The sequence below is a fragment of the Gavia stellata genome, chromosome 6, assembly GCF_030936135.1.
Source record: "Gavia stellata isolate bGavSte3 chromosome 6, bGavSte3.hap2, whole genome shotgun sequence".
In the NCBI taxonomy this organism is placed as follows: domain Eukaryota; kingdom Metazoa; phylum Chordata; class Aves; order Gaviiformes; family Gaviidae; genus Gavia; species Gavia stellata.
The window spans coordinates 841,114-869,018 of NC_082599.1; the positions used below are offsets into that span (position 1 = coordinate 841,114).

Here is a 27,905-nt window from a genome sequence, read left to right on the forward strand (position 1 = left end):
TTTGGAGATGTCATACCAGTCTTTTTTAGGTCTCTTATTTCAATGCTTGTAGGCCTGTGTGGAGCTAGACACTTGAAAGTCCCTCACAGTTATTATCTATGAACTCATCTTCCATGTGGCTCTTTTGAAGGCCAGCCAAGACCATTAATCCCCACCTTCTAGAGTCCCTAATCCCTGCTGGGGTTTATAGGAAAGTTATTCTTGTACTCCCAGTGAAGCTGCTCTGGCAGAGTATCTATCCTGCTGTAACTTAAGGCAAGTTTATTAATGTGACTTTTTATCAGCTTGGAAACGGTACAACTCATAATGTAGCAATCTAACTTGGACAGTCTTACCCCATCTTGCTGAGTGGTTAATAGTAGTGAAATTGCCCAAAGGGAGGGAATCATTTGGGAGGCTGGCGTTCTCTTATCTCATCTCGGTGTGCTTAAGTATAATTACCAATAGTAAAACGCTCTTTGCAGGCACGAATACATGCCACGTATTTTTTTGAGAATGGGTGCAAATGAAGTGAAGTCAGGGTTGGAAGTGGTCTGCTGGGGTGATTCGTTGCAGTTGTATCACTCTTCCTCTTCTCAGCCTGACACTCCTAAAGCCTCCTAGCTCTGGTTTTTGTCCAGTTGTAGCTAGACTGATGTAAGGCCCTCTTCCTACGTGAGCCTCCCCCCTTCCCACCATCCTTACTTGCTCAAAGACTTTTCTTTGGTTCAAAGTAAGCTGCTCCAAACACTCAGGACTGGTTCAGGTGGGCTTCCTTCCATTTGTTGTCCTTCTAGGGTTCACTTGTGATTTGGACAGGAGGTGTGTCTGACCCATTTTACCTTCAGTTCGTGACTGTCCACTCTTGTCAGTTTTGGCAGCATGGGTCAGCTCTGTCTGTGCTAAATCTTCTGTCGGCTGAAGTGGTTTATTGGCCGGCTTGGCGCCCTTGCTGTCAAAGGGAGCTGCGCTACCTCTCCAGTGGTATGTACCATGGGGAAACTGCAAAATTCACTTCAGGCTTTTAGACAAGTGCAGAGCAATTTAAGTGTAATTCCCAGGGCTGTGGTAGAGTTACTCTCTTGGGTGTCTGGAGTTCTCTGGCTCTGAGTTCTATGACCAGAAGTTGGCTCTTCAAAGCCAGATAACAAAAGAAATTGCTGTCTTGGCTTTGCTCTGCTGCGTGTACTGATAAAATAGGCATGTACTTCATGCCTAGAGTACCCATGCATCTCCTTCTGGAGCCATTGCATGTCGTTACTTCCCTGCATAGAAAAGACAACAAGTTCTGCAAAAAGTATCTCGTCACCCTGAGCAGAGAATAACCTGAAATAAGGCCAGAAGGGATGGAAAACCTGCAGCTGAGACTCTGAAATCTGAGTTGGCAACCACAGTCTCCCTGCGCAGTACAACTGTCCGTGCATGCTGGACTTCATGCTGAGATCTTTGGAAGAAGCAAGGGCCAACCTGTGCCAAGTAAATGCTGTATTCCAGAGAAGTGATGCTTCTGAACATGATCATCCTTGAGTCCCATGATGTTATCTTAGGGAGCCGGAACAGCAACAGGTAAGTCCGGCCTTCTCAGGTTCATTGGCAACTCTGAACACTTTCAGAGCAATAATTGGGCCTATTTCATGACCTCTCATGTTTTCCCTAAAGCAATACTTTGGGAACAAGTTCTCTAAAGGGGAATACATGAATGCATAAATAAAACATGATGCAGTCATCTTTACTTTCATAAAAATCAATGTTACAAGTTAGTGGAGGTGATCTTATGTCACCCACAAAAGGAGGGGATTTTATCCTTAAGGGAAGAAGTCTAGTAGTCCAAACTAGAGTTGGATAATAAATTAATAAAAATATATTTATCCAGAGTGCTCTGAGAGTTCTGAATTATGATGTGTCTGTAGCTGCTGTTGATATGCTGTCTGCTTGTTGTGGTGCTTATGAGAAGGTGCAGTAGGGCAATATTCTTGCCATACGTGAATAATAACAGCTCAGCCACTCCCAACTAATGGAGAGGTGTTGTGCATTTCCATTCTTCCCCCCCACATCCTAATCTTTTACTAGGAAATAACTATAGGGAGAAAAATATCAGCCCAGAGATTTAAAAAACAAACAAACAAAACTGACCAAGAAAAAGCCCCTTGACTTCATATGGCGCTCTCCCTCTTTCTGTCCGGTGAGGCAGAAATTCACTTGCTGCATCCCAGCCTGTGGCCACACGTTGCTGTGCGGGATGGAGTGTGGTGCCCTGGGTAGGGAGGTCTCAGCTGGGATCAGCGGCCCCTAGCTGTGTGACTGCTGGTGTCTCGGCCCCATCAGTTGGTCAAGACAACTCTGGTGGCACTATGCTAACAAAAGCCCAAATAATCTTAGAAGTAGTGACAACATGTGGAAGCTTTCTTAAGTAATATTTGTTTTTATCTTGAAGCTGGGTTTTTTGTATACCTTTCCATGCAGGAAGAAGAAGGTGAGGAGTGGTGAGAAACTAACATCTTTCTTGTGTATATACATGAAAGTCTTCCTTTTGGAGCTGACCTTCCAGATTAATGCTGGTTGTCTTCATAGTTTTGCAAGTCAAGCTTTTCCTACTGTACTGACTTCTGGCCTCACACTGTAGACAAATTGAAGTAATAGCAGACAAGTAATAACTTGTGAGTCTTTTGAAGCAGCAGGAGGAAGACCTTTGTATATTAGTAAGCAGGATCAGTGGCTGCCTTTCCACTGCAGGACTAGTTGGGACTCCTAGAGCTAGCTTCATAGCACCCAAAGCAATTTTAGTTCTTAATTTAAGAGCAAGAGAGTTACCTGAAAATTTGAATGAACAAGATTGGCCATTGTGTGTCAGAGATGCAAATTCTGGAATTACGCCTCAATTTTTTCACATAGCCTTGTTTCATTCCATTCTTAACAAAAGCCACTGCATGAATGAAATCCCATATCTACTGCAGGACTGCGCTACTGTGTGCTCTCCACACTACTTTAGCCTCTTAGTCTGGGACAGAAACAGATCCTTTCCAAAACTGTACATGTGGTTGGGGGGGTTGTTTTGGTTTGGTTTTAAAACTTGCCTTGAAGATACAGAATGGAAGTGCTTTTGGACTCATCTTGTTCTATTTGTAGGCTTTTGATCATTGGTTTCAAAAGTATGAACAGTGGTTTTCAAAGAATATCAGAATCCCAAAATGGCTGAGGTTGCCAGGGACCTCTAGAGATAATTTAGTGCAACACCCCTCTGCCTAAAGCAGGGTCACCTGGAGCAGGTTGCCCAGGACTGTGTCCTGTTGGGTTTTGAACATCTCTGAGAATGGAGAGTCCACAACCTCTCTGAGCAGCCTGCAGCTCTTGAACACGTAGTCCAAAGTAACTGTACCAATAGTGTTGGTTATATGGAAGATGATTGACTGGTTTCTTTCTGACTTTCTTTATTCTCAGAACACCGACATAAGGGGTGACCCAGGAGATTCCTGACAGTCAGATATTTGCCAAGTGAGAAACCGTCTCCTCTTTAGCTGTCTTCATCTTTGATATTAATAAAGTCAATGATGTCGTGTTCTTATTGATGCCTCCTAAGGCTCCCTATTCTGTCACTAAAGAATGTTGTATATACAGGCACCTGTATGTGTGTGTATATATATTTAGACAACGCACAAACAAGAGTTCTTACTGGTGCTCTTTCATTTGGTTATTTGTTCTGCCTTGATCTTTGATGGAGATCTAGCTCCAGCTAATTATTTTTATTTTGCATAAGTGCTGAATGTAGACTTTATTTTTAAACTGCTTTTACTTAATTAAAAATAATGCTAATAAGAGGCATATAATATGCATGTTATCTGTCTCTAGAATACAGATATTCTTCGAGGTCTTGAACTACTAGTATTTATTTATTTCCTTCCCTCCACTGGTAACAGATCTGGCTACAGCGATCAATTTGTGTGTAGAGCTTCCATAATCACTGGGAGTAATGCAATCAGTCCTCTCCAGGCAACTTTGCTCGGGCAGAATTGCCCTTCTTCTGTGGGAGAGGTGAACGTTAGGTTGAACACGATGGAATCTGCAGGAGAGTTCCTACCCTTGCAGGTGATCTCTCTCCAGGAGCCCGGCTGCATGGCTGGCTAGTCTCCCTGTGTTTGGAAGCGAACGCTTAGTGGGATGCATTAAATGTCAGGGTGGGAAGCAACAAATTACACTCGGTAAAATAGCAGAGGCTTTGACTGCTGAGAGGTTTTGGCCTGTATTGTCATGCACTGGATCACCAGAGACCTCTATTTTGTTGAAATCTGATGAGATCAATTCCTGTATTAAATTACAGCCGAGTTAAATGTCGGAGTAACCCAGCGTCCTCATGGAGAGAGATCACTGTAAAAGCGTGTCATTTTGGCTGGTGCAAAGTTTGTATTAAATGGGCAATACAGATTGACTTGAATTCCTCTTTGAAGAGTCTATTGTAGATGCAAGTGCAAAGGTGGAAAGGTTGAGTGATGCGATGATCTATCCTTGCTGGCGTAATGCTAAAGTTTCTTGAAAAACAGCATCCTGGATCACAAGGCTTCTGCCTGGGAGAGGGCGGAGCAGCTATTTAATCTCATCGTGTTTGTTATAGCTGTAAACGTATACAGTCCTTTCATCAGGTCTTTCTGTGTTTAGTAGCTGTTACAACAGTCTTCCTCTAGCCAGCTCCAATGAGAGTTTTATTTGTGTTTAGGGGCTTTTTCATTACCTGGTGTTGTGCAGATCGTGTAACTTATCTCAAATGCACTCTGCAGATCTGCCTGATGTTGAAGACGTAGCTGCCGTAATGGAGATGCAAAGCTGATGTCTGATCACTGTATTTGTTGGGCTGGGCACTATCCTCTTCAGAGAGACAAATCATGCTGGTGTTCCTCAAGTTACAATTTGTCTATCTACACTTGAGAACTCAAGTAGACTTGAATTGTCCTTGTTGCAGTTCCCTCCCCTGGATGGCCTTCTGGTCCCTGCAGCTTCTTTTGAAGTCCCTTTACTTTAAAGAAAAATTGTGTTTCTCTTTTGTTAGATCAAGTACAAATAATTTTAATGTAAGTGAATGTCTACATCTAAAAAGAGTGGTTATAAACTGAAATGTAGCTTTAGTAAACCTGAAAATTTTTGGACTGTCAGCTTGCAAGCTGACTTTAATTACAGCTTTTACATTGACAGCGAGTAGGAGATACACATGTGGAGAGAGGAGGTTATTTTACAGCTTTCTTCTGGCTAGTTCGTGATTTCTGCCCAGTTATCTCTGTAGACTTTATTGTTTGACAAAATGTAGGCTCTCCAAGCTATGAATGTCTGAAAGGCAGAAAGAAAACAGAAGTTGTCTCAAATCTCCAGAAAACTAAGAGAATCTTTTTGACATTACTCAAGAGGCATGAATACTGGGAGACTGTCTGCTGCCTTACTTTGCTAGTTCACATGCCATCTGAATAATTGAATATGGTGAAAGCATGCCTCATTGGCTTTATTATTGCTTTCTTAAGGGAAGTCTAGTTGATGAAAATGTTTCAAGCTTATGGAGCAGAAATGTTCATTAAAGACTCATATGCAATCTAGTTGTAGAAGTTGGGTATATTTGCAGTACCAGTTAACAGCAAAAATAATGCTTTACTTTAAATGGTGGAGAAATGGCTCGTATCCTAAGTAATGAAACCCTACAAATTGATGGATACTCTTTGGAAATAGTGAATAAAAACCAGAATTACATAGACTCTTACAAGGCATCATGAAATTGAAGTAACTGCACTTATTTAAGCCATCAACTTTGAAATTCTGAAGTTGCACTTTATAAAAGTTGAAGGTATGGCATTAAAAAAAGTGGCCTTTGTCAGCGAGAGCTCGTTTTGTTCAAGTGACTTTCCCTGTCATAGTCTATTGGCCTTGCTGTGGCGGTTTCCGTTCTGCTCTGACAGTTGCTCTTTGTTTATTCAAAATATTAACATCCCCATGAAAGTGAATGACTAATAGCATTAATGGAGCACAGTTGGCATGCAGGCCGTGCTCACCACCTGCAGTGCTCGCAGCCCCCCTGCCTGCAGCCATCCTGAGCATCTTCTGCACAGTCACTGCAGTTGCTTCAGATTTCCCTGGTTCTCTAGTACGGGTCCCAGCTGAGACCGTAACTGCTTCCCAGCTTGTCTTTGTGGCCACTGCCTGGAAAAGTTCACGAACCCACCTGAAAGATAACTGGGTTGGCTTCCCTCGTGTCTGTATGTAGATCAATGTGCAGCTTTCACATCTTAGAGCCGTATTGCTAAATGGGAAGTTGACTAACAAGCGTACCGCAGTCAAGCTTCTGCTCAGTCATGTTGTGGCTCTTGTGTTGATTTTCCTCTTTTGCCTGTCCCCTTCCACTTCCTTAGGCTTGTTTCCTTTTTTGTCTTAGGCCTTTTTCCTTATCCAAAGTACACGTATATGTGCGTTCCATCCGAGAGTTTACCTGAATCAAATGTTTTTCCGCATATTCATGCCTGTTCACAGGTTTACTCCAACTGTCCTCTCCCAAGTGAAAGACCAGCAGTGCTTGGAGCACCCATTTTGTTTTCTGCTTGGATCTGTCTCAGCTCCTTGCGTGCCTAATGTGCAAGTTCAGTTACTCACGACTGACCAGGCTACAGACAGCTTGAGAATCTCTGGGATTGTTTCAGTGTGTGTATAGTGTCACTCGGAGCTCATTCAACCTGTTGTGTAGGCTTTTTGCTATAGGAAAAAAAACTCAAGTGAGGATAGCGATCTGAATCAAAAGCGGAGGGGAAGGTTATTAGTGACCTGGTAAGTGGAAGTGGTGAGGTATCGGATGTGGAAGAGGAAATGACTCTGAGCAAACTGCGTTACGAGGAAGCAATAGCGGCTGAAGCTCTGCCTCTGCTCTGAAATTCTGTTGACAAGCTGAATCACAACTTCGTCAAACCCACCTAAAGTGAGAAGTTAAAACATCACGTTTATTATCTCATGTGTGGCTGTAAACTGATTGTGGAAGTGAACTGAGATTCGTGTCAAGCCTTTGGAGCTATTTTATGGTTATTAGTATGCGGTTCAGTGGCACTGACTTCTGCATAAAGGCCCAGATTTCTTAGGGACACCTTGCTGTGTCCCCAATCCTTGCAGTACCCTCGCGTCCGTCACTGGTCCCCAAACTATGCCTGCGTGATGGATAGCACGTACTGCGGCTTGGTAGTCCTGAGTGGAAATGCCTACGTTGTCCTTGTGTTTCTCTGTGGAGGCAACAATAGGAACTTTTTTCCCTTTACTTTAGTTGTGCACTTTCTGACTTGTTATCTAGAGGAGCTTGGAGGTTCTGGGACTTACTTAATGTATTCTATATACTTAAAATTAGCCAGAAAGCTGTTGGAGAATTTGTGCTGAGAAGGGAAACAGCTCTACAAGTGCTTTGGCTGTCGTAGCAATCCAGGCGTAAAACCAACAAATGTCCCAAATCTACCTTCTCTGTACTTACCACTTTTGTCCTTCAGAGAGGAGGGAGGTATTTACTTAAGCTGTATAATAGTTGGAAACCCTCTTGCTGTATTTATGTATTGTCTGAAGGAGAATGTGGTTTTGTATGACATGACTCTTACTGAAATCCTGATGTTGCTGAAAGTCCAAACATGCATTTGAAATTAGTAATAAGATATTGTATGTGATGCCTTACGTAAGCGGGTTCATAGCGTGACACTGAGGTTGGCAGCACGAGTGGTGTGGCAGACTGGAGCTGGAAACTGCTCTCTGCTCTTTGCTTCAGCCCATAGGAGTTATGAGGAAGCTGCCAACTGCGCTCCGGTTTAAACAATTTAGTTTAAGATCAGTGCTTGATTTTTTTACTATGTAAATATCTATAGTGGTATGATGTATGTGGTATCGGGTGCTTATGTTTGTCTCGCAGGTCTTGAGTATCCGGACTGGACAGCCTTCCCTCCTCTAGTGAGATGGTAACTGCACATCACTGCATTTTTGAGGAACTGATTCCCGAATATAAGCCTATAATTCAGGACACCCCTTTTGAGGCTGTTGCATTGGTTTTTCTAGCAAGTGAATTGAGCATGAATTTGCAAGTTTTGTTCAAAAGGCTTTATTAAAGATTCCTTGACCTGCATCTCTTTACCTCTGAGAAGAAACCTCTAGTAATTTGAGTGATTTTCTGCAACTCAGAACATCCACAAAAATAAAGCAGAGATCTTACCTCATTTAACTTTAAAAAAAAAAAGTCATCCCACTGATTCAGACCGTGCTGAAAAAAAATTATAAAAAATTAAATTAGGTCATAGATTTGTCGTGCCCAGCCATGGAATGTAAAAAACATAAGCAGATTGATTCATTAATGTGTCCTCTCCTTTTGAAAAATAAATGCAGACATGCTTTTCATGGAAGACTCCCTTCAGGAGACTGCGAAGGAAGATGACTTAGCATATATCTGCTATCCTGTTTTCTTATGCCTCAGCAGCCACTGCTAAGTGCTCATGAGAGCCTCGTCTAAGAAAAGCAAGCTGACTTATGACAAGAGAAATGGGAATTATGACTGAGCTGTCTCCGCTCCTTCCAGTCGCGGATTTTGTTCTGCGTGTAGTTAGAAGCTAATTTTAAAGGAGCAAGTGGATCTGATGAAATAATATACATGCTTCTCATAAATCTGTGTATCAGAGTGTCTCCTTTAAAGAAACAAGCAAAAGTGAGGAAAAGTTGCTTTGTTTCTTACTCCTTTTAGATGTGCTACTTCTGTGGATAGATTTCTCTTCCCTCGTTGCCATAAAGATTGCTCGAACTTTGCTTTGGTAGGGGAGAAGATACAGTTAATACTAGTCGGGATATAGCCACTAACCATCAAAATCGGCGTTAAGTGGAATAGCAGAGGCTGAGTACAGCTCACTTGGTGCAGGATGAGACGTGTACCCACTTGAGGAGACCAGCAGCCTCGCAGGACTCTGCGGAGCGGGTTGCCGTGCTGTGTCACTGCGGGGCTGGCAGGCAGCAGGCGCTCTGCTTGAGTAACTGCCAGAGGGTGGTACCTGTTGTGTATATGCTTCTCCGGGTAAAATCTTCTATTCCCTCTGCCAAAAATCTGAGGGAAGTCAGTCAATGCCATGTGCCAAGTATGATTCTGTTTAAACAGCTTGCAGGTTTTCAAGTATCTTTTATTTTGCGGGCAACATACCCTGCCCCCACTTGCCTGCTCTCCCCTTTCTCCATCTCCAGATGAGATGCACAAAATCTGGGTCAGACTGATCATAACTTTAAATTCAAAGACTGTGCATGCCCAGAGGCATGTACACAACAGTGCAGTTAAGGAAGCTACAAAATGGAAATACAAAGTTCAGGAAATAAATTCCACTCTTCCCTAGATGGGAAGCTAGAGGCGGTGGCTTATGCGCGTACGAGTTGTTTGTATTGCTTCTACTTTCAGAGGGTGGCTGGATGAGATGATGTTTCTTGAAAGTTTTTCCACTGGGTCACTTGAAGTAAAACTTCTGCAAGGAAGCGCCAGTCTAGCTTCTTTGGGATCTCTAGGATGTGAGTCTGTGACTCTCTAGATTGGTTTGCAGAGCACAAGTTCTGCGTACAGTAGTAAACTCCAACCTCGTGGATGTGGTCAAACATCAAATAAGATGGTGGGAAGACCCAGAGATGAGCTCATTTTGAAAAGGAGGGGTGAACTGAATTGGGTAAATAGTAGGAACCCTTTGGAATGAGGTGCTGGGGCAGGGGGTCTGTGATATGGGTAAGAGATGAAAATAATTTTTCTCTATTTTTCAGATTAGCTAACAAGAGGATGGATTCTATTTATCAAAACGAACAGGTTACTCACTAGGCACACAAAGATTCCTAGCATAAAAAAGAACAGATGGGGCAGAAACTGGGTATAACAGATGAGCTGTTGCTGGAACATGAAGAGGTCTGAACAATCCTTTTGTGGAAAAAAAACCAAGTGTGAATTAAGGGAATATGATTTATTTGCTATGGAATAATTTGAAGATTTCCTGGAATGGACTGAGGAATGTCTAGCTACAGGAAAGCTCTTTTCTTCGTCTGTAGTACAGCTGTCACTGTGGGACTGATAATGCTATGGTCTGCTCCTTTCCACACCTTTCCTCTGAGCAAAATACTTACTCAACCTGGCGTTCTTCAGGGAGGACTTGACTGTCCTCTGAGGCTCTTCCAGAGATAGAAATCTTGAGTCATGCAGGTTGGTGTTACACCATCGTTGCTGTTATTCCCACTGCTGTTTAACAAACAAGAGGACCTCGGCAGCTGTCTCACAGCTGAAGAATTATTTAATGCCTTTTTAAACTGCTGCCTTCTGAAACCTCAGTCATTGCTCAGTTTTGCCCTTTCATCTTAAAAGTGAATGTCAGAATTCATATTCCTTGGGCTCTGTTAATGTGTGATTTGCATGGCTATGTAACGCACAGTGTATTAAGGTACTTCTTGATGAAGATTCTTGAATGCTTCCTGTGCATAGCTGACTTCATTCCGTGTGAATGAAAAAGGTAAAGGAAGCATCTGTCTCTCTAAGGTGGTCAACACATGAATATGCTTCAGATTTGCTTTCTACCCTTGGGTAGAATCTGTGCAGCGTACTTGCTTTCCTTCTGTCTTAGAGTTAATTCTATAAGCCCAGCTCAAACTGGGAGTTAGTACAGACTGGCTGCTCTAACACCAGAGATGGAAAGCGGAGAAACTGGTTCTAGTCCAATTCCAGTGGTGTTCTGGCTGTCCTTTGACTCTTCCTGGGCTGTTGAAGGCTTCCCGTACCAGTGCGGTGCTTTGGGTCAGGGCAGCCGGTTACTTGCCTGGTGCTTTTACATGCCTGAGATACCAGTTCTGTATTTGCTACAAAAAAGCAAAATGGCTTGTATTAGTTACGCTGATTTATTTTTTTATACATAGTTTCTGCATTCCTTATTAAGTTAAATATAGAGAAGGAGATGTCCTGCTGATAAGTCTGCATAACCTCATTATTATTTTTCCCCAGAAACTAGATTGCTTTAGTGTCCTAGTTCCTATGTAGGTCTGAAATAGAGGCATTGACAATGCTATTTCATAGTAACTATTTCATAAAGTGCTGCCACATTAATGTGGACCAAAAAAAGCACAATGCGAATCCATCAGTTGCTTGTGGTGGAATATTCATATGCCAGAGGATGATCTGGGTGGGATTAGCCTTGATTTGGGTTTGAGAATTCTTAACCGCTTCCCTAACCCTTCTTACACGGCAGCTCCTGCCACCACCAGGGCTCCAGAGGCATTTGCTCCATTAATTGAAGTGCAATTGTTTAGGTCTAGAGGAAAGGTGACCGAATATCTCAGCGGAACAAGGACTGAATAATTTCTGGGCCGTCTAAATACTGCTTATAAGCTTGCTCTGACTACAAACCAATGATTATGGCCATACACGCTTCTGTGCGGTCTGGTGTTGGCTGTAGATGGCTACTTGGTTTGGATCATGCAGAGGAGAGGATGCTAAATGTTAAATGGTCTCTCTCTAAAGTAGTCGGGTAATAGTTTCCATTAGAGTGGGAGGATGGCAATGACTTGCTCTTTGGACAGACCCTAAATTAAGCTGTCAAGAGGAAATGCTGCTGAAAGGCCACTCGTGTTCCTCAAACCGAAATAGCAGGAATAGTTAATCTGAAGTGAATGTGTGAAAATTGTGAGCTGATAGTTCAGTTTACGGCCCCTAATCTACTGCTAACGAGCATTTGGAGTGAGGTTAAAAAGAGAGGTTTTCCTATATGCCATTTACATGAAGCTTCAGGTTCTCAATGGGTAAACCTTGCTGTGCTGGCATTGGTGCAGAACCAAATACGATACTGCAAACATGAAGGACTTGTGACATCTGCAAAGTCTGATTCAGCCCGACCCGGCATGCCTGCTGGGAAGAACAGATTTTTCTTTTGGCATCTGATGTGTTCGCTCCAGCCTTTGCTTGCTTATTCCCCAAATTATTGGGTGTTCTGTAGCTATTTTCTGACCATAGTCTTGATTCTTGCTTTCTTAATTGAACTTGATGTTTCACGGTTGGTCTCAATGATCTTAAAAGTCTTTTCCAACCTAAATGATTCTATGATTAGTAGCACCGTGAAGCAGCTTGTTGAAAACTTTAAATATTGTTTTTCTTCCTTACGCTAAATGAAACTTTTAGAAGAAAAGGATGAAGCGGTCGTAGCTCCAAATTTTTTTTTGAGATTTCCTGACCTAAAAGCTATCATTTTGCTTTCCAGTTGAAAGCAAGGGAGGACATGGTTGAAAAGATGACTACTTCAGAGCCCCATTTCTTTCTTCGAAGAGACTGACCAATGCAAAGAGAACTTCTGGAAGTGACTTACTTCCCTGGTTGAAACTCAGTGAAGGGTACTGTGGCCAGTTGTGTGCAGATCTGTACGATGGTGTATCTTGAAAATAGTCAAGAACTCTATCTGAAAGAAACTTCTCTTAACAAGACTCTTTCACTTAATTATTGCTATTTAAAAAACCATCTTTATACTTCATTCAACTGTGACCCCCGCACAAAGGGTTAAGAGCTCCAAACCTTTCACATCTAGATTTCCGTTGAGGGGTAATTCTTCAGGGCCTTTATCTGAACCAACAAAAAGTGCAGTTGCTGCTTGAAGTCTGATCTGGCTTGAAGTCTGACCTTTTATTGTTAAAGCAAAAAAAGAATAGATTTAACTGAATTAGTTTCCATAATATACTTGCATGCAATTGCCTAAACAACAATATCAGTGTAATACCATTGTTTATAAAGAATGTGAAATATTGCCTTATACAGGCTTGAGCCTGTAGGTATGTGTCAGTGGCCGTATACTGCTGACGAAGAATTTCCTGTAGTTCAAGGAGTAGGAGCCTTTGTGTTTTTGGAACAAGAGGATCTGTGTTCTGCCATCACCGTGTAAGTCAGTGACCCTGGACCGCTGTGCGGTGGCCACTTGGGTCAGGCCTTCATTAACCAACACATACAAACACCCATTGTGTTTTCTTGTGAGCGTGTCTGTGCCTCTTTACGTACGCAGTTCTGTATCTTCAGCTCTACTTCTAGTTTTCTCCTACTGTAACTTGGTGGTTCTCGTCCAATATAGTGAGGATTGGTCATAAAATGATGAAACACTTTAAGCTCCTTCGTATCGTCTTGTTTGGATGAATTTGTTGTTGGAACTCTGAACTTCGCTTCCATGTACTTGTTCTCTACTGATTCTCAACCAGGCACTGCTGCATTGGCTTGCCGGACTCCTAAAACTGAGTACATCTTTCATTAACAGGGAGAGTCTCCGCACAGATTGTGCGTCTAATAGCGAGTGCAGTACAGATCAGCATCAAATTGCCTTGTGCTTCCAAACGTAGACCAAAATTAAAGGAGGCTGAGCTACCGTAGTAGGAGCAGTAAGTATGCCAATTTAGATGCTAATGGCCCTTCATGGTTTTGGTTTTCCCAGTTTGTACCGGGCAATTTCTGCATGTGGCTAAAATGTATGACTAGAGCTTTTGATATCTTTGCTGTTTTGATAGTGTTGTGCATACAGAACACCGACTAATGCTGCTCTGAAAGAAAGTTTCAGAGATGTGCCTTTTGTCAACCAGAAGTGGTGGGTTTTGCTCCCGTAGACAGCTTAGAAGAATTCATGTCAGTATTTGTTGGTTGTTGTTCCTAATAATAACTTCAAAAGGATGAAATGTGAAAAAATAATTGTTTATGGGTACATTTGTTATGCCAACCTGAAAGCTTTAGCTGCAAAACAGATGAATCAGTTCAGGTACATGTTCTCTTTACGGCCAGGAAGTTAAATTGAATGCTGAGACACAAATCAGGGAGGAAAAGATAGGTGATGATTCTTTCTACTTCATGTTCCCAATTTATAGCATTGTACATAATGTGTACGTGTGTACTTCACTGTATTTTTTTTTTCATGTAAGCATTATTAAAACTTCACCTTCCAGCACAAATCCCAGGGCCGGGGTTTGCTGGAATTAGCAAGGTTCGCTGAGGACATAAACATGCCACAGGACCCTATCAAAGGGATCAAAAGCATCGCTGAAGTAGACATCAGAGATTATGTAAAATCCTAATCTCCATAGGGGAGGCTGGGTGGAGTCCAACCCAAGAACTAAATTCGCTTGCGTCATTTATCTTTCTGCTGCTGAGGATATGTAATTAACTCGCAGATCTGGGGCAAGGCAGAAATCAATGTATTTATGTTGGCCAGGTACTGGGTGTGTTTTGGTTTTTTCCTTTTTTTTGTCCTAAGGTTCTGATAAAACTTCATATGAAATGTAATAAATATTACATTTTTTTCATGCAGTAAAGCCTGATTTAGATGATCTAGCTGTTTCTGTACTGGTGTGTGGGTTTTGTAAACATCTGGGAATTATTGAGTGCTAAACCAAATGTTTCTTACTGTGTTATGGCACAGGAGGCACACGGTTGTCAATATCAAAGTCTGAGTAAACTTAAAAGGTCTCTTATTAAAATGTGTGTTTCTTTTTTTCTTCCTCACGTCACTTTTCAGGTTGCAAAGGTGCTAAAGCATGGCTGACTTGGATCACAACCTCAGTCTTGCGGACGCTCTGACAGAGCCGCCTCCCGAGATTGAGGAAGAAGTGAAAAGGGACTTCATTGCCACTCTGGAAGCAGAGAAATTTGATGATGTGGTTGGAGAAACAGTAGATAAAACAGACTATGTTCCTCTGCTGGATGATGATGATGATGCAAAAGCTGGGAGCCAGGAACCAAAAAGCAAACCCCATGCAGACGGTATTCAGGTGGAACGTAAGTGTCTAAAGCACAAGAGCAAAAAGCTGCATCACTTAAGCATCCCAGAACACTTTCACTTATTGTAATACTGCTAGGCCTGCTAGAACGGGACTTTTACATGTTGCTGGTTTTAGTCTGAACAATTTATTTTAAAAGCAAAGTTTGAGATTGCATCCTCTTTCTTGCTTTTCTACTCTACCTTTTGTTCAGATCTTCAGCCTGTGAAATAAGCTATCATTACTAGAGCACAGAAGATGCTATTACTTATGTTAATATTTTGTGGGCTGCCTTGGGCTTCTCAGAGAATGCACTGTCCAAAGTATGTGACTGCTACACTTACCATAGATACACTGCTTTCCATTTCAAAATATTAAACTGTGCAAGATTTGGTAACCACCACTCTGGGTAATGGCAAATCCAAGGTGTAAAGATCGATGACTTGCTGTTGCTGGTGAGGTCTGCAGATCAGCGTCTTCATAAGGTCCACACTGTTTGTGGGCTTCAGACTTGAATGTTTAATAGCTAAATCTTTGTTTCTCCACTGATCCGAGGGTCTACTTATTTTGATTTCTTGCTGCATGTATATCCTGGTTATGTGCATTTATAGTAAAATGTGGTGCTGTCTTCGCTGGTTATGAGCATTTGCTAGCCCAGTTGATATTTACTAGTGTTACAGCTTCATCAGAAGCTACTTAGAAGAAAGGAGAGGTTTACACAGATGCTTGCTTCCCTAGCTGAGTAAAAGGGAAAACAGTGGGATTTGGGGGTCATCCATTAGGTTTCTTTCACAGTAAGCAATTTAAATTCTTTGTGCCTGCGTGGTGTTCCCCCCCCAGCCAAGTGGGGCTAGTCACCTGTGACAAGTAGTGCCTTCATTATTTTTTGGCCTTGATTTATGCTATGTAAAAGAAGAAAACGTATGCTCCTAGACAAGTAACCTGGTGACTTCTTTCAGAAGAAAGGTTTTTTTTCTTTTTTTGCCTTAATCTTGATGCTCATCAGCATTGATGAAAGTGGGATGTGCAGAAGAACTATAATGGTCACCCATCAGAATAAACAGGACCTCCAGGACTACAGAATGGGGAATTATACAATGGGCATTTCTGGTCTGTTCAAGGCATTTACTTGCATTGTTTAGCAGTGTATCGGGTGCCCTGTAATACAGAAAATGTAATTTCGAACTTTCCATGCTCTAACATAGTTCATTAATGGTAACAAATAAGTAGGAAGGATGGAAGTGGGCAAAGAGATTGTAAAACTTGGAGCTTTGGTCAATTCAGATGTGTGTTACTGCATTCAATTATAGTACCTCTAACGGTGGGTGGTTTATATTTTAGCATTGCAGAAGTGGGAGTAACAGAGAGACATGGAGACTTGTTAACACTTTTGCATGCGGTTTAAGGATATTTTAAAATAATGCTTTGTTCTAGAAGTTACAGATTCTAAAACATCTCAGCACCCGAATTTCTCAGTTAGTGTTGAAATTGTGATACAATATTAGTTTAAAATAAAGTTCCTTAAGTTGTGTCCTCCCAGATGTGTATCCTTGAACATTACCATCATAACTCACTATTTCAAATAACTTCAGGTTCTTGAAGCAGGTATAACAAGGCCTTTTGGGTTTGCTTAGTAACTAAAACTCGCTGAACTGCCCTGTGAGGAAACTGCTGGTTCCTGTGTGCAGAACTGAGGCAGAGATACTGGGGAGCTAACGCAGGTTTCCTTTGGGCCAGGCTCTTCTCTTCATCTGCATCTCTTGGCTTTTCGAACCCCCATCCCCTCCCCAGTGCCTCCCCTGCTGTACAACCAGTTGTTCGTCTGCTTCAGCAGAGCTTGTTTCTCTCCTACATGGCAAGGGGGGGATGCAATTTCTTGTTCTTGGTTTGGAGATTTGTTTTTCCCTTTTTTGGGATAGCTGGAGAACAGTTATGAGCATTATCTAAATCTTTGGCAAGATGAAGACAAGACCCTAACTGACGAAATTGGAGAGCTTGCTTGCCTTGAGTGTATAAGATGATGTTTTTCAGCTTTCCCACCTTGTACCAGGAGGGGAAGGGCTATCAAGCACCGCAGTTTAAAACAGTGTCAATTTACTACAGGCCAGTCTTAGGATTTGATTCTGTTATGTCTTAATTTGCCTAATCTGCCTTTCCCTGAAGTGATAAGGATACCTGTTTCTCCTATGAGATTTCTTCAATGTTTATAACTGTTTAAAAAAAAATATAGTAAAGCTTAATGTACTTGCTTTTATTGAGGCTATAGAATAAATGAGCCTGGGTGAGATATTACGAGGTCCTAATGGGGGTGTTAGGTGTTGTTCTAGTGCAGTGCTTTCAGTGTAACATGAAGGTTTTGGGGAGGGGGGACTGCTATGTGAAAGGCAGCAGGAGTTCTACATCCCTGGCTCCAAATATGACTGCAAATAGCTTTGTTTTCCTGAAGGAGAAGAGTAGCTTTCATGGATCAGACTTTTCAGCCCCCGCTTGTAATTTATTTATGTTAAAAGGCATGAATGTGTTCAGACAGCACTGAGGTCTCTGCTACTGAGATTGCCTTTCCCCAGTCAGAAGAGGTTTAATCATAAGTCCTGTCAGGCTCTAGCTATTCCATCTCTGCTCAAGGTTTTTCTCTTATTTTTTTTTCCTAAACCCAGGAGACAGATTAGACAAGTTTAACGATCAGATGGGCCCCCATCATGGGCCTGGGTGAACCATGTGAGTACAGAGAGATGGAGAAGAGGAGGCAGATAGGATGAGCAGTTGTATGGTCACCTATAAATTTGTCCTGGAATAAAGCTCTAATAACAGTTAACTTTTAAAATATCGTTGGAAAGGCATAGCTTAAGAAGAAGGAGTTTTACTTTCTGGCACCTGGCTGGACATCATAATTTGGCAAGTTCTGGGGTAATCCTCTTATGACATTGTGGGCTTTACATAACGCTGAAGGATCACTTTGGGTGCGTGTTATGCTGTTTGCAGTTAGCTTTCCTTATCAGTTCCAAGGCTCCAAGGAATTTAGAGGGTACTGTGGAGCTTCCAGTTAAAGTCATGGAGGCTGTAGCGGCAGTGTTCATTAGGGTGCTCATGTGAAGTAAGGGATATGCATCCTAAAGTGCGAAGGAAGAGATGATTGCGTGGGAAAATACTGTGCTTTAATAGCCTGCAGCAGGCAGCAGTGCTCCTGTGAAATGTTTTTGTGCAAGTGAGGACCAAGATTGTTTTTTAAATGGTTGACTGCGTTATTGTTGAGGAATTGTGTACAAAGCTAGGTCTGCAGCATAACTGTTCCTGGCCTTGTACGCAGTAAATGTCTGTTTCGCAGTCTTGCACTCACTCTGTTCACAAACTTGGTGATGAGTCTTAACTTTGTATACCTTTTTTAATAGGGAAGCAAATACTGAGCATGATGTAAGTGACCAGGTTCTTTTAATTTGCTGCGGGCAATGGCTTTGCGGCTTCTTTTCAAGCACAAGAGTTGCCACGAGATGGCTCTGCCGGCGCTGCGTGATGCTGCTGGACAGACAATGCTGCAGAGCAGAGCAGACTGTCCTCCCCTGGTATGGAAACAAAACACAGCTCCAGAGCCTGAAACCCGAGGCCAAACCACAACACTTCCCTTGCCTTTTACCTCTCTTTCTGCACTAGGAGTAAGCACCTTTCTTGCAGAAGGCAGCAGGCTTTCCTTTTGCAAGAGAAAGTTTAAACACTTTGTCACATATGAAACTGAGGATGGAGAATGCTCCATATACCCTGAAGTTTCAGAGGGATTAAAAAAAGTCAGCAAACAATGTTAAGACACTTGCATTTTTATCTCACATGAGACATGAAACACCTTCTGCCCCTCAAAGTCTGTTGATCCCCATTCCTGGCCCCGAAGTTGTTAAAACTTTTGGTTAGTATAAATTCCTATATTGTCTTTTTGTACAGACGTGAGTATCGAGCGTGATCTGAGTGCACTCTCACATCTGTCAGAGACTTGCGAAATAAACATTAGAAACAGTTCAGAGAGACCCAGGTGATACCACAGGTGCATTCCTAAGCTCTGTGTGTTTTCTATGCTCTGCCCCAGATTTTAGCCACTTTTCCAGCGCCTCGTGGCCCAGCTGCAGAAACTGGAGGTTCATTTCACGTAGGGCCTCGTACCTGTCTGTAGGGAGCATGTTTCAGTGTGAGAGTGTTTTTCTTGTGTTTTTTGTTTAAAATGCAGATTGTATTGTAAAGCTGCCCAGATCTTGGGTTGAGTTGCTTAACTATGTAATATACCCCTATTTTCTTAAGGAGGAGGGAGTGCCTTAAGTATTATCTTGATAAGCCAAAGTGTTCTTGAAATGTTTTCTATGTTTTATGAAATGGAGTGGTGAAGTTATTCTAGTTGTTACAGTTCATAAAGCAACTTTTTTTTTCTAGCTCAGTTGCTTTACACTGATTTAACTTCATTCAGGTAATAGTTGTGCTCAATTACTGAACTTCACTTGGGGTTCTCTAACATTTGTCTTGGATTCAATCCCATCGCAGGCAGTGATCAGACAAAGTGATCAAACCTTCAAGCTTCAGCTTCCTGTTTCAGAAGGAGAGGTGTGAAGGTGGGATGGGGGGAGAGAGATCTTGGTGGAAATTAGTATGGCAGGTCTCCTTTTCCTGCTCTTGGACGCCAACCTGCCTGTGCAGCTGTGCTTCTGTTAGTGCCATCTGGCAGTACGCGTGTGCTTCTGAAAGCTCTGGCATCCCTGAAACACAAAACCAAGCAAGCCTTAGCTTCCCTTTAAATTCAAGTTCCCTTTAATTCTCATGGTTAGAGAGAGAAGCTTGAGAATCCAAACCAAGCCTTTATGTCATATTGGAATGCCAAAGTGTAAGCAAAACTCTGAGCCTTTTTTTCGTGACTCTGGGAGATGATGAGCTTGACTGCTGTTCAGAAGCCATTTTGAGACCGAATATTTAAACATACAAATTGAAATAGCTTAAGCCACTTGTTGAAGAGTTACCAGCTAGTTTTGACTATGTGGTGCTCTGTTTATCAGTGGTTTTGTTCCCACTCAGGATTTTTTTTGTCTAAGCTCCCTGACAAAGTTGTGTTCGATCAAGTCTGCGCACACAAACGTGTGATAGGATGATAAAACATGCAAAATGACTCTCCTCCACAAGCTGTCCACCCCTCCCTGGCCTGCCGAGAGCTCTTTTCTTTTTGCCCTCTGGTATCCCATGCCTACTACGGAGCAGGCTGTAGGTCTGGTGGTGGAACCGTGCTCAGTTGTGGTTACGCTTCCATGTGCGCTACCCCAAGTCACTGCTGGAGATTAAGGTTTTTTTATATTGGCACTGTCCACTTGCTTGAGATTATCGGTTTAGCAAATGCTGCCTTAAATTTGTTTATGTAAAAGCAATCCTTTGATCCACTAGCCAGATGCAAATACTATCTTGTGATTTTGATGAGGATTATGTAGTTACAACATCTTGTCATGTTTTTGTTTTTATGCAATTTAGAATATGAGGGGAGGAGACCTTGCCCTGAGGAGATTGCTGGGTACTTTCACACTTGACTCCAGCTAACTACAAAAAGTTTGATTTTGCTCCAAAGGACCTGACCTTCAGAGACATAAAAATAAAAACTACTAATGCTGGGTGGAGTTGTTTGATTTGACCTGATTTTCTGGAAGCTTGTCTTCCAAAAAAAGCTAAAACTGTAAAGGAAACCGTTTTACCTGCTTTTCATCCTTCCCAAAAAGTGCAGAAGGAAAGACATGGCATTTCTGATTCTTCTGCTTGTTTGGGAACCCATCGTTGAGCCTAAAATCTTCTTTAGATTTTGCCTGGTTAAGCATTTGATTTGGAGAGACCCTGGCTTGACTGAGCACACCATGCGTGTGCAACGGTGTCCTGCTTATCCCTGCGTGTTTGCAGAGCTTTTCGAGAAAGTTTAAAAGCTGTTGCCTGTGAGACCTGCTTGCAGGTTCCTCTGCCATTCTGGTAACTGGAGCTTTTTTAGATCACTTCCCCCTCGTGGCTTTGATGGCAGAGCAGCCACCTTCTGCAGCTAGCGGGGTGCACGCAGAGAAGAGCAGCTACTGTGGTTACTGCTCGGCGTGTCGAGAGGGAGAGGAATGCCGCGACGGCTTTAACCTATTCTTCTCCCCTAATTCCTGTGCCATTGAAGCAGATGTAGGATTTTCAATATGAATGTCTTTTTTTTTTTTTTTTTTTAAATGAGTGAATATAGGAGATTGAATAATTTGAAGCTTCTCTGAAGGAACGTATTTGTGCTTTGTAGTCTAGAAGCTGCACAGACTTGACAGCCCTATCAGCTCTGTGGAAGGCTAAGCCAGAAACACAGCTGGCTTTGGGCTGTCCTCGCTTTCATCCACCGTAGTGTTTGGTAGGCTTGACTAATATTTTGGTAGGGTTTTTTGATTTGGTTTTTGTTTTGTTTGAAGTTTGCAGCGCCCTTGGTAGGGGAGGGTGGGGTGTCCTGGCTTTTCTTTTTGATAGACAGCTGGCTTGGATCGCTTGCTACCTAGGAGATCAGTCTCTAAATGAAACTTTTCTACAGATGAAGTGTTTATTTTCTGAACAGCTGAAATGCACTGAATGGCCAGAAGCACCACTGAGTGGACTATGTGCGGTGCAAAGCTGACCTCAAGTGTGCACAAACTGTTCATTCCAAGTGCTACCAGACCAGTCTTACAGATGAACGTTTTTTTGCAGCCCGAAGCCAGTTCTCAAAGTATGTGCACAGACTTGCAGACCAAATTGGTGGTGTTTAGCCGTATTTGTGATCCAGTCGAGTCCTGTTTTGAATGCATGGATGATGGTGGTGGCATCAAGACCAGATTGTGAAATACAGCTGTATTGTCTGTGCAAGGTGTAATGATAAGCTTTGAATGAAGCTGAAAGTAGTATGTGATTGTTTTGTCCAATTTAAAACAGCACTTGCACTCAAGTTTTCAATTACAGTTTAAATACTGAAGAAATGGGAGTGAGTTTGTGGGTTGTGGTAGTGGGGGTTGCTGTTTATTTTCCCCACCACCAAAAGATTTTTTTTTGACATGTTTAGCATGAGTGAAGACTAGAGAAGGCTTGCAAAGCCTCTGTTGCAGTGCCATCATCAGCTACCTTCATTAAACCAGTGTTAGGATGCCCATTTGAGCAGGGCTTAAGAAAACTTGCTCTTGCACTTGGGCTAGGTTTCCTCGCTGTTAACTGGAAGGTGCAGCAGGACCTGCGTAGCTCCTCTATGTAATTCCTTGGAGATCTCATTGTGAGACCCTGTTGCTCCCCCAGATGCCTGGCTGCTGTGAAGCAGTGTTGTATAAACCATCCCGTGACCCCGATTTCTCCTTGCCTGAACCGATCAGTGAGTTCAGTGCTGGCACTCGTTCTCCCAGTTACTAGTTCAGACAGTTCTACTGTTACAGTAAATACCAGACCTTGTAAAGACTGACAGCAGGAGGAGCTGGTGTGTGTAACTGCTAAGAAACAGGTCCAGGGATTCCTGTAGTATTTTCAGCTACTTGGAGGATGTAGGTGTATGTTTTTCTATAAGCTGTCTGGCAAGTTCGTGTTGTTGAATTTTCGTAAAACAGCAGGATGAGCCACCGAAGTAACTGGAAAGACTTCCCTTTTGCTTTACTGAGGGTTGCATTAAGCCCTAAAGTGCTGGCTCTAAAGTACTCTGGTAACATGGCTTTGTTTTAAAACTGCTTGAGCTCAGGAAAAGGACAGCAGCAACTCCAGATAACTGAATGTGTGTCTCTTTTGGGAGTGATTTTATTTTATCTACTTACAGGATTTTTTTAAGCCATTGCCCTGAGTGTTTCTTCACAATAAGCAGAACTGATGGCCTGAGGAGCTGAACTGCTGTTAGAGCTTGTGCTGCGTGTTACACTTAACTAATACTACTCAGTATCGTTCTTGCAATGAGTTGTCTTCACTATTTCACAACTGGAAAATGGGATAAATTCTTAGAAATTAAGCAGAGTTTATTTAAGGAGATATTAGAAAGTATTTTAAGACTTGGTGCAAGGATGATATCTTCAATTTAGGTAAATGGCCTTGTAATAGTCACCTGTCATGGTGGTGGTTGCCTACAGAAATACTGTGCTGCTGGCAACCTGCAGCAGTATTAATACCACCACAGTCCAGCTACTTTTGTAAGGACCATATAGTCTGATCTCAAAGGCAGTAATTTAAAATAAATGGAATTCCTCAAGCAGTTTGCCTAAGTGATTATAGTTATTGACCCTCAGCAGCCCAGTGTAGAGATTATGGGGTGAGTATGGAATTTCACTAGCATATTTTGATGATTTGGAAGAACTGTTTGAGTACTAGAACATGAAGTGCGCTTTTCAAAAAATTATATTGCTATGTTAATTAAATTCCTTAATTATTCCGAAAGATGGTTTCCAAGCAGCGTTTTCAAAAACATTACACGCTTGTAGATAGCTACCTGTTAGCAGAGCGGCTTTCCTAAGGCGGCCACTTGAGCAGACAGCAAAGCCAAGTTTAGAGCTCAGTTCTTTGATTCCAAATTGCCTCAGCTATCACTAGGTCATGTATTGCTGCTATGTTTTCCAAGTTCAGTGTGTAAATCCTGGTGCCTGTTAAAATTTCATCTGACAATGACAGAACAAGATATACTTACCACCGAGAGATTTAGTCTCTTATTTTTTGGCATCAGTGTTCTTCCACCCTGCACTACCCTTCTCTAAATCTCTCCCTGATATCTGCTTTAGCAATGTGCTGTCAAAGCTGAAATTGAGGTCTCATGATCCTTTTTTCTAATAGTATTAGGATAGCTTTGTCTGCAAGAAACTTGTCACGACTGAAGTAGACCAATATTTAAAAATTCTGAGGAATTAGTTTGTGCCTTTGGGCTCTTGTTCTGTCACTGGACTCCACTGAAAAGAGTGTGCCTTGGGCCCCTTTAAGGTCTCCCTTTGGGTGCTTGTACCCCCCCAGCCCCCCCAGAAGTCTTCTCCAGGGTGAACAGTCCCAGCTCTCTCTCAGCCTTTACTCACATGATTAAGGGACTGGAGCGTCTCTCATCTTAGTGGTCCTTCACTGACCTCTCTCTAGTAGCTCCATCTCTTTTGTGCTGGGGAGCCCAGCGCTGGACCCAGCACTCCAAATGTGTCTCAACAGTGCTGAAGAAAGGGGAAGGATCACCCCCCCTCAACCTGCTGACAGTGCTCTGCTCAACGCACCCCAGGATGCTGTTGACCTTCTTTGCTGCCAGGGCACATTGCTGGTTCATGTTCAGCTTGTTGGTCACCAGGACTCCAAGGGCTTTTCCTGCAGGACTCACCTTCCAGCAACTTGACCCCCAGTGTGTACTGGTGCTTGGGCTTATTCCTCCCTTGGTGCAGGACTTTGCATTTCTCCTTGTTGAACTTTGTAAGATTCTTCTCTGCTCATCTCTCCAGCCTGTCCAGGTCCCTCTGGATGGCATCACAAGCCTCTGGCATATCAGCCACTCCTCCCAGTTTTGTATCATCTGCAAACTTGCTGAGGGTGTCCTCTTCTCCATCGTTCAGGTCATTAATGAAGATGTTAAACAGTATTGACCCCAGTTTCAACTGCTGGGGGACACTGCTGGTGACTGGCCTCCAGCTGGACTCTGTGCGAGCGATCACCACCCTCTGAGCCTGGCTGTTCAGTTTTCCACCCACCTCACCATGCAGTTATCTGACCCATGCTTTGTCAGTTTGTCTATGAGGATGTTATGGGAGACGGCGTTAAGGTCAACAGCATCAACTGCTCTTGCCTCACATCCACCAAACCTATCGAAGTTTGTCAGCTTGGCTTAGCATTACTTGCTTGAAGGAAATCCAGAGTCACAGTGGTCTAGTGCTGGCCTGTAGGAAAGCTTAGTTTGAAGTGATGGTATGAGTAGATAAAGAAGCTTCTAGTTGTTATGCCTTGAGTCCCCTTCATGGGACTAGATTGTCTGTGGTTGAAAAGCTTTTCCTTTTGGGTTTTAAGTTGCACTGACTCAGTGCCGTGGGAGTACCTTAACTTATTTAAAAAATGATTCTGGGGAAAAAAACCCCTTATCTGTGTTTGACATTACAGTGTTGTCCTTACAATGTTGTTTTTAACTTCTGGATTAAGATTAACTTCATCCAATGCTAACGTTTCCTTTGATTTCTTGCAGATACTTCGGCTTCTGGGCCAACAGTTGTAGAAAATGGTGACCATGGAATAGAAGATCACCGCACAGGTACGTGCTTAATGTCTGAAGGAAACACGTCAATGTCTTTATTTGTTATTGGACCAGTAAAACCTCATTGTGACAAAATGCATCTTCTTTTTGAGTTGTATTTCTCCATGGAAGGTTGTTTTTGTTTTTTTAATGATCTCTTCAGAGAATTTGAAACAAAATAGAACTTCATTCTCTTTTGGGTTTGAAATGGCTTATTTGCATGAAGCCTCGTTCTGAAGACATTGTATAGTTCATCCATGGTCAGTGTTGGGAAGGCAACATCTAGGGCACTGATACCTAAATGGCTTTACAGTGACTCCATAATATTCATAGCTGAACTCTACCCTAACCTGTGGGAATGACCTCCTGTTCCCTGTAAGACTGACAGTGATGTTTCTTCTCTGAATACACCATCCTTCGATGCAGTTTTTTCATTCACTACTTCTTAGCTGCTACTGAAATTACACTGCTTTGTTTATTCTGCAGCTTCTTCCACCCCAAACTACCCTTCTGTAAGTATCTCCTAATACTTGCTTTAGCCATGTCAAAGATGAAATTGAGGTCTTCGGAACCTTTTTTCATCCAGCGTTAGGATAGCTTTGTCTGCAAGAAACTTGTCGTTACTTAAGTGGACCAATATTTTAAACTTGTGAGGAATCTGGAAAATAATGGATCTTTCCAAGCAGCCTAAAATATGCTGAAGTTAATCTTTTAGCAGTTACATTTAGTGATAAACACCAGTTTCCTTTTATGAAACTTTCTTACTGTGAATTGGTTTCCTACCAAATTCCAACTGAACTGTTCGGGATGAGCAGTACCAAACTCTGCGACTGTGTGCATGAGCCAGTGGATTGTTTCCTTTTGTGGTGAGGAGGGTGCAGACTTTGACAGGCCATACCATAGCACCTCTATTTTCTTGAGGATAAAATATTCAAAAATCGATTTTCATCCTGCCATTGGTAAGAGATGTTTATTTGGTCTCCCTTTTCATGATCTCCAGCTCAGCTTTAGCAGTACAGATCATCACTAGGATAGTTCAGATGTTCCCAGCATGTACATCCCTGCTGGTCTGTAGGTGTGGCTGCAAGAAAAAAAAAAATCCAGGAGATAATGAGGAATGTATGGGAGTGGGAGACAGGGATGAATTAAAACGCTTCTTTGCTATAATTCTATTTAGTGAGAGCAAGTGTTCATGTTCTTATTGAGGATGGGGATATAAAAAGTGATCTTTGTACTTAATTTGCCATGGTAAAACTGGTCAAAATGAAGCTGTGCATCTTTTATAATTTTGTATAAAACTGAAATTAAGAACGCTTCTGAACCTTCCTAAGGATACTTCCTCTCTTTGAATACATACAACTAAAAGGAGATAGAAATAAAATCAGATTTATGATACTCCAGGTATGACTAATTAAATGCATTGGGATTTTTTTATTGAACTCCTGAACTGTGTTTAAAAAATTTCCTGTTATTTACTTAATACTAGCTTTCTGGAGGTTTAACTCTTCGCACACTAAATGCTAACAACTTTGATCAAAGATACTTTTATGTGTCTGAAGCTTTTTAATTTATTAATATGTTCCATCTTTGTGGGGTAGAGTTGGGTTTTTTTTCTTGTTAAAGGCTGTCTAAAAGTGACATCAAAGTGGTAGAAACAGCATGTCAAAGGATGAAGCGTCATAGGCATCAAGTTAATTAGGTTTTTTGGAATAACAGAAGATTTATACAACACGACTATTTCATGGACTCTTTCCCCCTACCCCCTTCCCTGTGGAATACTTGAAATATCCATGCTCATACATTTGAAAGTAAGGGAGAAATGCTAATTTTCAATCAGATAATGGAGGTTTTTTCAGCATTGAAGAGCAGCTGGTGCTCTGCAGAAACACAGGCATGTTGTTCCAGACCAGGTGACGGACTTCAGTAGTGCCTGGTTCCGCATTTAATAGGTGGTGCTGCCGAAAGCCTGTTGTCCTGGCCCTAAGCCAACCTTCAGTTTTTGGCTGGCTTACTTGTTTTCAGCTGGATCTATTCCCTAATCTGTCTCTCTGTAAAGCTGAAATTATTCTTCTGGATGTGCAATGTGGGCCCAGAGCAGAGGTGGGAGACAGGGTATCCGAGAGAGGACTAAGGAAGGTGATGCTCAAGGAAACCAGCTTTTTGCTACAAAAAGCGGTGTTAAGAGCTACAGAGAGAGCTTTTAAAAGCAGAGCTGTGTTTGAGTTGGATTCTGAAACAGACTTCAGGAAAAGTATTGGGGAAAGATGTAGTTAAGCAATTTGAAAATAGAAATGTCTGCTTATCTCTCCAGTCTAGATCACAGGAAGCATTGCTACATGGTTTTTTACCTATCAAATAAAACAGGGTGATGACTTGCTAATGTTTTATTGCATGCAACATTATCTACAGACATCTGGTGTATGTGTATGCAGAGGTTAGAATTAGTCAGGACTGAAATCTTAGTGCTGGTTTGGCAGCCGGTGCTGCCTCCTGACCGGATGCCCCGCTCCGAAATACCGTTAATGTAGTAGATGGCGTAAATCCAAAACTAATGTGACTCGGGGGCAAACCCCTATATTAACTGTTAAATTATTTTTATTATAACAGAGATGGTTTTAAACCATTGATGCAGGGATGTGTAGAGTTCAGTATTTCAGAATGTAAAGGAAAAATGTGAACGGTTGACTTTACGTTGGCTGTTTACTTGAGGGTCCAAACTGTGGCTGTGAGGCTGAGAACCCTCTGCACCCGTTTGCTTTCCCTGAAAGGGAGAGACTGGCAGCTTCTCTGAAGGGTTCTGTTCTTGGCAATGCCGAGCCTTATGTGGCGATTGCTTACTTGGTTTGTGGGTTTTTGTTTTTTTGAGAATTTGAGAGCTACAGAGCGGGAGCTCTGGCTTGGGTTCTCGGCACATAGACTGAAACTCTCTCTATTAATTCTGCTCTTCCTTATAAGGATAAATAAAGAGCGG

At 42.3% G+C, this 27,905-nt stretch overlaps 1 protein-coding gene across 3 annotated transcripts in view; it reads left to right on the forward strand.

Moving 5' to 3' along the window:
- The window catches only part of MAP4 (microtubule associated protein 4), a 166,716-nt gene that overhangs the window by 40,907 nt on the left and 97,904 nt on the right, over positions 1–27,905 (forward strand). For all 3 annotated transcript variants that reach the window (XM_059818566.1, XM_059818567.1, XM_059818568.1), the window contains exons 3-4: positions 14,493–14,752; positions 24,887–24,952. In XM_059818566.1, the coding sequence (XP_059674549.1) occupies positions 14,512–14,752; positions 24,887–24,952 (307 nt within the window). In that variant the 5' untranslated portion in view covers positions 14,493–14,511. The remainder of the gene's footprint in view (positions 1–14,492; positions 14,753–24,886; positions 24,953–27,905) is intronic.